Here is a 12092-nt window from a genome sequence, read left to right as displayed (position 1 = left end):
AAATAGTTTTTTTGTTGGGTTTCCTAATTTTTAGAGTGTGCGGGCTCATTTGAGTCTTGTTTGGATTTTTGGTCTGCACCTCATTTGGATTTTCTTTTCTTTTCTTTTTTTAAAGTCACCGTCCGGTGAGTCCCTGGTTGAGTCCCTGGTTGTTCTTGAGTTGCCCATATCAATAACAAATTGCAGATTTTTGCTCAGTTTAGGCATCTGAATAAAATCATCCATGAGTATGAGCTTTATATTCTCAAATATCATACTATATAAAAAAAGCTGTAATAAAGATGTATCAAATAAGACGCTTATCAAAAATACATATGCAAACTCCTTTTCTTTTCTTTTTTTTTGTTTCAGTTAAGTGTTCCAAAAAATATATACAGTATATATATATTTTTTTACTATTATTTCATTTCAGGCTTTACAGTGTTAATTATCTTGCTGTTAAGGATGTGCTTTCTAAATGTGTGTTGCAACCATAATGGGTCAAAGGGAGGGTATCTTTATACAAGTTATTTCCTTAAGATGAATTGCTTTGTTGTATTCCTCATTTGTATAAAAGTGTCTGCTAAATTAATCAGTAAATATAAATGAGTTGCACAATGTCAACACACACCATTAGCATCTTTTTTTTTTTTACTTTTGTTTTAGAGTTCCCAGACAGTGGCTTGATTCAGCGTGCTTGCATGCATGCCACAGGTGGCTGACCGGTAGGTGGGGAAATGCAGGATGTCTGTGTGGCCGTTTGTGTGTGTCAGACCCAGCATGTTTTTCCCTCAGCAGAGGCGAGGTATCCTGTGTGTGTGCGGCCCGTCGCCTAGGGCGGCTAACTTTCAGGAACCCCAGTGGCAAAAACAGTACTGTGTGTTTCCTGGTCTCTTGTTCTGTTATCAGTGGACACGACACCCGCTCGTGCCCCTGCAGGTTTCCTAAACCACCATCCCTTTTGCCTCCGGTGTCAAGATGTTGCCCTGTGATTGCCACAAGAAGCTTTTCTCTAACGCACGCTGTGCACAAAAAAGATCGGATTGAGTCCTTGTGATAACAGAGGGTCGGGTCTGTTTGTGCTGATCTGACACAAGCGTGTTTCATTCAGCCGACGGCTCGCGGGCTCCCAAATTGAGAGGCATCTCACTGAGTTGTCTTTGTCTGAGAGGAACAAAGGCTCAAACCTGCACATCACAAACTCCGGTGAGAGAAGCCTTGTCAGAATTCCAGACTTTTCATCATCTCTGAGAAACCGTAACTACTCAAATGAGGAAATAAATTGCCAGAATTAAGCTCATTCTTGCCATTAGATGAATAAATCCTCAATTGAGCGACTGAATCAAGAGGAAAACATTGTTAACATGAGTACAAGACATCACATTTTGGGCTGTGGCCAAGTTAATGGTAAAGCTGCCTGAATGATTTCATAATCTTGTTGCAGAACCTTGTTGCAAAATAAGCCCCTCTAGAATATACATATCTCACTTGAAGCATACAGCGTATGGGTCGGGTTGGGGTTAAAAGCAAGGTTTGAGAGAGAGAGAGCCTGCGATGCATTAACTTCATGAACGGCGTCTGTGTGAAAGAGGCTGTTATCATCGGGCTGTAAACGGCGCTTCTGCTTTTCCTGGCTCGGCGGGCCGAGATGAAGTCCAGATGGTCGGGGAAGTGTTTGCCCAAGGATGTAACCAAATATTCCAGATTGAGGGGGGACCAAATGTAAAAGTTGAAGAAGGGGTCATTGAAAAACTCATATGGATTGACTACAAGTCTATCTTTTTTTTTTGGCTTGTAGGGGATGTTGGGGATATCCATGTCCCTGTTTACACCTGGTAAGATCTCGGTATTCTCGGTTGATCCGATCACAAGTGGACAGCTGAGAAACATTGGTGTTTACAATGTGTTTTCATGTCTCCTTTCATTTTGATTTGTCATGCGAGAGTACCTGTCCTGAAGAACATTTATTATTTAAGCCCAAAGTATACCTAGTATTCTTTTTTTACAAGTACTGTTAGCGTGCTTTTGTCAGTCTATGCGCTATTTCTCTCCAAAAGTTATGAATGATAAATGTCTTTGTTTTGTAACAGACTGTTACGCTTGGTTAGAAAATTCAGGTGTGTACTGTGCTGATGACAAAATCTGCATAACATTGTATGCATATAAAGTATACTATGGGCTTTATAGTAGCCTATGTCTGATATCACGTTTCACGTATGACTCTGTTTTGGAAGCTAGTTTCCACCAGAGTAAAATAAGTTATTTATTTTTATATTCCTCTTTATATCTCACAATTGCATCTTAATATATCACAGTGTGATTTTATTTCTTTGTTTAAATTTTGTCATAATAAATACAAATAAAAAACTCAAAAGTGGAAATGGCTTCTGTAGCCTACTAGTATTTACTGCTGTCCTATAAGATGTTCATACCAGGTGTAAACAGGCCCTAGGCAAGTGTTTGCTTAAAGTTACAGCAAGCTGTGCGACAGAGACCACAACAAGCCTTATCCATTATTATCCCATCCTTTTCTCATAATCTCATAAGGCCCACTCTATATGCTGTTTATCCCATAAACCTGTAAACATTTTATATCCATGCCTGTTGTGTTAGGCCACGCCCACCGCCAGAGAAAGCCCCGCCCACTCTGCACCTGGGTTTCCCGCCGAAGCTCGCCGACTAGAGGCAAAGTACCACAGCTTCTCCTAGCAGCCGGGTGGGCGTTAGAGGCTCTTCGGAACAAGCCGTTTTCATCACTACTTCGCTGTTCTCGAAGTATTTCTGACTCTTGTCGCACACCAGGATCAAACGTTTTCGCGTGTTTCGTGTTCATGTACTCGGACAGTTGAAGGAAAACGCCGCACTAAATGAGTTGAGCCCGAGACACACACACACAGCATCATCCGCTTGTCAGGTTGAGCTTCATCCGAGCCTCGAGCTCAGCTGCCCTTCAGCACACTGGAGCGGTTCTAGAGCTGTGCACTGGAGTTTGACGGACACATTTTCTTCTTCGTCTTGGGAAGTACACGTTTATGACTGACAAACATCACTAATATATCGACCGGAGTCGAGGACAGGAAATTAATTTTTTCTCTCACATCGCCGTTACGCATGGTGGGAATTTCTACGTCTTTTCAGTGTAAGTCGTGCAGTTATCCTCATCTTGTTTCTCTCGTGATCTCAGATGAATATACTAGTCTGTGTGCACTTTAGCCACGTTTATTAATTTTATTAGAATGTTTTATTGTGCGTTTTGGGTAAATGACAAACACTTTATTTTTCTTTCGCAGAATATTGTTATAACTCGTTTCGTTTTGCCCACATTGCTTAATTTAATATTATTCACAACGTAAAGGGTATATCACCAACACCAACAATATACTGATATGCAGTTTGTCATATTTCCCCATAAAAAGTTAAATGGTCACTTACAACAGTAATTGTTCACCGCTGTAGGCTAAATCTCAATAAAATTGACGTTTAACAGTGTTTGATAGCGTTTAACTCTATTCGTAAACAACAAATAAACAACGCTCATACAGCGCGTTTCTCTCATGTTACGCGTATTAATTTCATTTGGATTTTATATCATAGGCTAATAAAATTTATCGTTTTGAGATATTATTGTGTATGCTTTTCCCGTAACTATTTGTAATGTAGACACATGCATTTTATGTAAAGCTGCTTTATAACGATATGTTGCCTGTTTTGAAAAGCGCTTTACAAAATAATGTGAATTGAACTAAAGGAACATATTGTGTATTTATTTGTCGCTGTAGATTGTAATACTATATTAATAATATAGTCTACAATCTCACGTGCTCAGTAAATTCATTATCTTAGAGTTTATGGCCTTACAAACCCAACACAACACTGTAGGTCTTTATGCATCTTTTAATGCAGCTTTTAGATGTATTATGCGTCATTTTCTTTTTCATAAGAATGTTTTTATTACACACATTTAATACCATCCATAATAATGAAGTCAACCAGTTAAACATTAACTGTCGATCAGCATGTCATCTGTTGGCCGAATGCAATATCACCTCCGTCTATAAACACGGTCTCTAATAAGCTTGAGGATTGTTGCTGGCCAGTCCGCGAGATTCTCAGTCACGCGCTGCAAATTTGATCAAATCAAATGTTTGATTACAAACACAGGAAGGCTAAACATCTGGTGTGAGACAGGCAGAAAATTGTGACACCACAATGGATTTAAAAATGTTGATAAACCAAGTGTGAGAAGACGCGTTTGACAATAAGGATATCACTTTGGATTAAGAAGCTGTGTTTAATTGTGACATAACAATTGAGAAGATGTCTTTAACGATATTGATATAATTTGAGAAGATCCATTTACAGTTGTGATGTGGCCATGGATTAAAATGCATCTGACAAGAGTGATATCACATCAGATTAAGGTTGAGCTATAAGTAAATGTCTTTAACAATTGTGATATCAAATTTATTGTACAGATCCATTGACAATTGTGACTTGACAAGATGAGTCTGACAATTGTGATGTCACAGTTTGATTGAAAAGCTGTATTGACAACTGTGACATCACAATGCGCTTATCAATTGTGACTTGAGCCAGCTTTTTTAAAGCTTCTCCCGTCACAATTGTCAAGCTCATCTTCTCAAATCCATCATGATGTGAATAGTCCACTCTCAGCGCTTAAGCCCTCTCTTGACTGAAAAGTTGAGTTTCTGAAGTTTAAGGCTGGGTGGTTAAAATGAAAATTAAATGGTACATTTTTCCATTGCTCTCAGGGGCAGTCCTTGTGTATTTAAGGCACACACACACACACACACACACACACACACACACACAAAAATCTATAGGGACTTTGGAGACCCTGTTCTTTAACGAAAGATGCTCGTTCTCATAGCTCGTCTTGCTCATGTCAGAGATTTATGCAATTTGTTAAACAATCAGTTGTCTTGTACACATTCTCATCATAGATTGTCCATCTCAAGTAGATTTACATTTTATTTTCTTAAAGGTATCTCTACTGGTTTCTTGAAGATATGTTATTTTTTATTGATTTTATGTATGATTCAGAAAATGGAGGCTATGCTGGTCAAATGGAGGCTATATAACTATGATTTGGTCATCCCCTCATTAATGTCATTGCCCTCTCAACACGAGATTCGAACTATAGCCCAAGGGACAGTGCAGGTATAGTGAACGTACCTTGATTAAAGGCAAACATGGTCTATGGTGGCTGGAGGTTAGGGTTCGGTTAGCGATAAGCAGTGTGTGTGTGTGTGTGTGTTTGAAGCCAGCATTTGCAGGCAGCAACATCCTCTGGCTGAGGCCATCTGCACAGCCACCAGCCTGCCTGCCTCACACCTGTTCCCTCTCCTCCACTCCCACTGGCCTCACACGGGTCAAACGCATGAAACCAGACACTGCCACAGCATAATGAAGAGATGACTCGGCTGCCCACACCAACACGCACAGCTGTGTGTGAGAGAGAGAGAGATATGGAAATACTCATCCATTATTTTCGAATATGTCTGGGAGATGTTTACTCGTATTGGTTCAAGCTTATATTTTATTTAATAAATATATTCTGAATTAATTATCTATAAATATGCATGATGCATCACTAGAAATTAATTAACCATACAATGCAAAATATATTTTTTTTTACGTTAATGTTCCTCCACTGATAAATGTGCTTCTCATTTACCTTAAACACAGCAGCGTAAAAAACATTTGTAGTTAAGTGCTTACTATGTATTTTAAATGACGAACAGCAGACGTTCTGGCTGAAAGCCGAGCGTGTTATCATTGCAGTGACTCATTTCATTAGTGATGTCATTAACCCCATACATAAACCGGCAGACATTCTCACCAGACACTTGCACAAATACACAGCATGTCTCGTTGCTTCACAATTTCTCTTTCATGCACGTTTAAATCAAAAACATGCTCTTTGTGCATAAGGATACAGAAACACACTGTAAATTTTTCAGCGAGCAACCGTATGTGTCCAAAAAAAAGCCTAATCTGACAGCCCATATAATTTCTCTGGATGAATAAAAATTGTAATAACAAAAGAGAAGAAAACCGAGCAAGTTCAGTTACACGACATCAGCCCGAGTGCATTATATGCGCTCTTAATGTTTCAGCTCTTAAGGGAAACATTCCCAAAATGCATTAGCGGTATTTCAACTCGCATCTCTTTCCATTGAGCTATATCATGTATGAGGCTCTTTATATTCATTGAGGGCTACTGTTGGACTTGCTGACACACTCAATCTTGCGCAGTAAATAAGCGACGCGAGATGTTGGGATTTGTCAGGGGGAGAAAGACCCCTTATTTGCGAGGGCTGTAGATTTGACTCGATGTGAGTCTCTGTGGAGAGCAGGCCATGAATGATTGAGGCGGCTGCCATCTCCCAGAATCCATGCTTCGGATCGATAGGGGGCATAATGGCTACAAATTTTTCAATGAGAGGAATTTAGCGTGTGGTTATTGGATTTCATAAAACATGAAAGCATAATGTGAGAGAAGAGGATGATTGGTTTTTATTGTATCGTAGGGCTGGAGTGTACAATATAGCGAGGCAATATAAAGTCAAGGGGGGTGTGTAAGAATTTACATGGGGCTTTTTTACAAAACAATTTCGTCCTAGATATTAGATATTCATTTGTACAAATGTAATAGATATTAAATTATATATATATAATTAACACATGTTTCTGATCAGGGAATTATTCAATCCTTGAAATGAATATATAGCAGAACTAAATACTTTTGTGGTGTCTTAAAACAACTGAAGGATTCCTATAAAGTTGGATCTGAACTTGCAGTGGGGTCGATCTGAACCTGAGCCGTCTTTGTGTTCCACACCAGGGTTAACTAAACAAACCCCAGCTCCAGCTGACAGGTGTCCAGGCTGCCCAAGCCTTGCTCACTATCTGTCTTCCTCTCTCATTTACTCTCTCTTTCTGTTAATCCAAGATTCACTTGCCAATTAACTTCTCTTTTATTATATCTCCTTCCTCTCTTATTCCAACACATACTCTTTCACTCACATCTATCAGCCGCACTCACTCACAGTCACACACACAAACGCAGTCACGCGCACACTAAACTACCTCTCTGTCTTCTGTCTCTGTCTCTCTCTCGCGCTCTCTCTCCCCCTCTGTTTATTTTCCTGCCTCCATCTGGACCAGGCTGATATTGTAATCGCCCTAATGCACATTGCCTTCCCCTTAGACACACACACAATGTGCCATCCTGACAAGCCCCTTTATATTTCAGATAAGCCGGGGATGTGTGTTTAATGAATACAAAGCCGCGGTGTGTCGCCGTGCACTCTGCCAGAAGGTAATCTTATTGAATAGGTGCTTTTCAGCGATGCAGAAGACGATAGCAGTGCAGGAGTGAAGATGTAACCTGTTAGCTCGTGCCTCCTCTATTTTCCCGTCATAGAATTTACATTTAAAGATTAGCTGTAAAAGGGTAAAAGATTCAGGGTGGTGAAGGTGTCAGGATGTGTGTGTATGTGTGAGTGTCGAAGGGGGTTGGGAGGAGGAGGAGGAGGAGGGGGAGGGGGGTGATCGAAAGGAGCATGACTTTAGCAGGAAGGAGTGAAGGAGACAAAAAAAAACAGGGTCTGTCATACAGAGGCTGTATCTGGCCTGCGTTTCAGCCTTGCGGCATCGCTATCTCTCTCCAGACCGACTCTCTGCTCCCTGGGAACAGAGATTAGCACATTGTTATCTGTAATTGGGTTTTGTCTGTGGATTCAAGGGCTGCTTTTTGCCAAGGAGAAGGTGAGAATGGCACATGACCAACATTACGCTTTGGCATATCAGTGTAAATGCATGATTGATGGAGAATATGGACTGTGTAATGGCTTCATTAGGGTTTACTTCTTTTTATGAGGTAACAATTGCTAAGGGATGGACTCGGCTCTTGCAGAAAGTCTATAAAGCTCTTCTATAAAAAAGGGTGTTTGTCAGTGACAAACTGCCAAATAGACATCCTTTTCAGTTATCCTTTTGCTTTGTTTACAGTTGGGCGGTATGACCAAAATCCTGCATACTGTCATTTCATGTCACAACATAATATAGTAATTTTGCTTGAAATATTTATATATTAATTAACCATGTGATAATGCTTTTTTTTTTTCTTTTTTTTTATGGCCGATACAGGAGTCATCTTAGATTGACACCACCCAGAAGCAAAAATGTTTTCATTTGATCGATTCCAGTGTACCTTTAATTACTTAAGAAATGAGTGGCACTTCACCTTATTGGATTAGTTTTCTTGATGCAAATCAAAAGATAAGATTCGAGATTTTGCTTTCCACATGACACAAAACAGAAATACTAACATTATAAAACAGATCATTCTGACTAAATCAGATGAGCCACCATCTGGGCTGTTGTAAAGAAATACGTTATGTCTGAAATACACCCAAATGAATCGGAATCAAATCGAAATTTGAATCAAACCAAAGCCAATTGAATTTTGGAAATCTGTATCTATACCCAGCCCTACTTACAGCTATTACTGCATTCTCGGTTTACATGAAGCGCAGATGCATTAAGGACTACCTTTTTCCTGAAATTTATGGGATCAGAGTGGGAATCTGTCAGCTGTATCTGTTCAGTCACTAATGTATGATTCATGGGCCGCTCACGCCCATTAATTTTGATTTATGGATTCTGATATGTATTTATGAAAAGGGCACCCACTCCAGTGCAGCCTCTGTGGCCCAGTAAAGAGGAGTGTAATTAAGATTTGTTTTGAGCCTAGAGGCTCAACTCCTTCAAGAGCTATGGATCAATAGGCAGAGACAGTAGACCCCTGTGTGTTCACTACACATATTGACACGCTCAGTCAATTAGAGCTCCCGAGAAAAGGAGAGAGCAAGCGAGCAGAAAGACGACGAGAACAAGATGGATCGGTAGAATTGTACTCAACGCTCGTATGGTCTGAATAAATGAAAAATAATGTAGTATGCAATTGTGTAATGCAGTGATTTTCCAAAGCACACAATGCCATATGGTGTGCATTCATTATAACGTCTATAGATTCTTACACGACTAGAGAAAATAACACCTGGTATTCAATAGCTTTAGTATACAGACTTTTAAAAAGCATTTGTTTTTGTGTGTGTGTGTGTGTGTGTGTGTGTGTGTTGTGGTCTCTGAATTAGTCCGAATTGTATTGATGCTATAGTTTGGGCTTCCTGTTGTTGGCAGTTAGTGTCACAGACACTGTGGTGGGACAAAAGCTCTGTGGTGTAGCACACTAGAAGATTGTGTTGTAGTTGAACGATCAGCAGGTGCCTTCGAGATAAACGCTCTGTGTCAATTATTTCTAGAAGAGGTGATTCATAAGACGGGGCTGAAGTGTAGAAGTAGAGGAAGACAGACCCATGGGGGGAGCAGGTAAAGAGGAGCATGGGCCCGGGTGGATGAACCTCTTCGTTTTCAATGCGGCTTCACATAAAAGAGTCATTTTGTTAAACGTCGTTGCATCTAAGCTTTTGTTATCCATGAATGGAGGGGGCACCCCTTGCACATTAAAAGTGTTTGGAGCTGCAGAACAAATAGAGAATTAGACTGAATTACTTGACATTATCTCCCCATGTTACCATCATCGCCATTGGAAAGAGTCTAAAGGAGCCGTTTAACACAAAAGACAAAATATAGCACTATTCGAAACACTGAAGAACAAGACAATAATGCATTTATTACTCAATCGCTTTTTTAAACATAATGCATTTTTCCATGCTGAACTATGGCAGCTAAGACCGTACCAAGTTTCCTGACAAACGAGGTTCCTCTGATAGGAATCTTGTATACAGACTTCTTAGAAGCTGTGAAATGAGAATGAACCTTGTCTCAGATCCTGTTTATGGCCGTATGGATGTGAGTGTGTGTTTTTTTTAAACAGCTGGGAAGGAATTCATCCTGCCAGGAGCCATTCCTGGTCACTCAGAACTTCCGCCATTAGCAACACGGCTCCTCTGCACGCACATGACCACAGAATGAACCCACAGATGGGCACTGGTCTCGGCTGCCGCAGACCTCGAACATGTCGGTCACATTTCAAACTCCTCCGAAATAAGATATTGAAGAAGATTATCAAAGCAGATCGAGTCCAGGTAAATGATTTAGTGTTCATGCGGTTCATTATGGATCAATAGGGTCTGAGCTGAGGGGGTCGGGAGAGGAGAGCAGTGATCCATGGCTCGTGCCACTACAGTTGTGCAGATTGTGTGTGTGTGGCACAGCCTCTAAGGACACGAGATTCTGCCTGCAAGTTTGTATTCAGGATGCACCAATTCCTGACAATTATTTTCATGCTATGGCTTATATTAGAATTCTGTATTATTATGTCTACATAAATGAAAAGTAATGCACTAAAAAGTAAAATCAATCACAACATTATAATGTACAGTATAACACATTTATATTAATTTTGAGATTGGTTAACGAATACTTTAAATAATAATTATTTTTAAAGATTAACTTTTAACTGAAAATTAGATGAAGATAGATGTTAATGAACATGCACAATCCAATATCCAATATCGACTGATATATTAAACATCTCTAATTTCATCTAATAACTGATCATTTTTATTTGGGTGGACAATTTTATTGACTATTATGATGCATTTGGTTTTACAGTATGAAAATGTTAATTAATTTTTATGAATATTCCTGGTTTTATTGTTACTCATTAGTGCATGTTATTTCAAACTAAAGTAATAATCTTTCATCAAAAAGTAAAAACTTGGACTGCCTCTGGGACAATGTTGCTTTCCTACTGACATCACCAAGGCCATGCGGGTTATTGAATTATGTTAACCAGTAGGTAAATAGCAATTTAGGCATTGTTTGAGTCCCACTCAAATGTTTTTGAGGTTTCTTGTTTGATATTCTGCACTCCACATATCTTGCATATGCCATTTTATGTTGACTTTAAGACTTGTAATTGCACGAGTGTGCACGAGTCCCGATGAAGTGGTGATATTTTGATATTTTTTCAGTTTGGATGAAAAGTTTCTGAACAACGTATCCAAGAATATAAAGGGGTACGTATGGATTGGAATGGCACTATGTGGTATTTCATTGCGCTGTGGTCTCTCTCTGATTTATTCCTTTCAAAATACACTTCAGCGCCAGTGTTTTAAATAGCCTCAAAGTGCGGCGAATGGCGCGGCTATGGCAAAATCGAGACCCCTTTCCGAACTGGAAGGGGTCTCATGGAGCAATAAAATGGCAGAGCTTATAAATCCATCTTGCCTTATAAGGTCAGAAATGTTTTAAGTTGTTTCAGGACAGTTGTGTGTGCCAGTAATTGTTCTCCCATCTGTCTTAATGTGTCTTTATCAACATCTGGTTTTGTGAGCTATACTTCAGTAACAAGTATCCGTTATGTGTCAAGGGTTCCCAGTCCTGCTAGCGCGATTAGCCTAGCCTTGACTACCGCTCTGAGTTCAGCTCCACATATGATTGCCATTACTCCATACCATTGACAAAATGTAATAACTTTTCAGGGGAAAGATGTGTGCATGTGACTGTTTTTCTTCTTCTCTTCACTTTTTCCATAACTGTAAAGAATTATTTTGGTCTGGTTTTAATGTTCCCCCGGTGACTGGACAAATTACTGGCTCGCAGGGCATTTAGGGCTGCCTGAGTGAAACGTGAATGGCTCATCCCTCTTAAGCACAGCCCTGTCTGCACCTCCCTGCATACCTTACCAACAGAGAAAGCGAGAGAGACGTGAAAGGAGATGCGTCTGTTACGAACCTATCCCCTCCTCCGAAGCATGGGCTCAGAAACAAGCGCACACTTTGGCAGCGATGCAAAGATATGATCTTAATCTGCTATTTCCTCTTTGGCAGTATTAAATTGTCCACATAATATTTCACAGCTGCACTGGGATCAAATCTAATGGTGCAGCTGTAATTTTATGTTTGCAAATTTTAACTGTTCTTTCTTTCTGTCTCTCTCAACGTCTCCCTCCAGCCCCTCCTCCTCCTCCTCCCGGCACCATATGGGAGATGCTGCTACACTCATATGAAGGGGGTTTGTGCGTACGATATGGCACAGCATTATGTGTGGTTGGA

The 12092-nt window shown here is 40.0% G+C and overlaps 1 protein-coding gene across 4 annotated transcripts in view; it reads left to right on the top strand.

Moving 5' to 3' along the window:
• Positions 1 to 2663: 2663 nt before the first annotated feature.
• runx1t1 (RUNX1 partner transcriptional co-repressor 1) overlaps positions 2664 to 12092 on the top strand; it is a 56999-nt gene continuing 47570 nt past the window's right edge. The window contains exon 1 of one of the 4 annotated variants that reach the window (XM_084423594.1): positions 2664 to 3118. In XM_084423594.1, the coding sequence (XP_084279720.1) occupies positions 3091 to 3118 (28 nt within the window). In that variant the 5' untranslated portion in view covers positions 2664 to 3090. Of the gene's footprint in view, positions 3119 to 9915; positions 10119 to 12092 lie in introns of those variants that run through there. The other 3 variants (XM_084423593.1, XM_084423596.1, XM_084423597.1) reach the window with 3 other exon arrangements.

Source organism: Rutilus rutilus (assembly GCF_951802725.1).
Source record: "Rutilus rutilus genome assembly, chromosome: 11".
In the NCBI taxonomy this organism is placed as follows: Eukaryota; Metazoa; Chordata; class Actinopteri; order Cypriniformes; family Leuciscidae; genus Rutilus; species Rutilus rutilus.
Note: the sequence above shows the minus strand (reverse complement) of the source record. Positions and strands in the feature narration are given on the sequence as shown.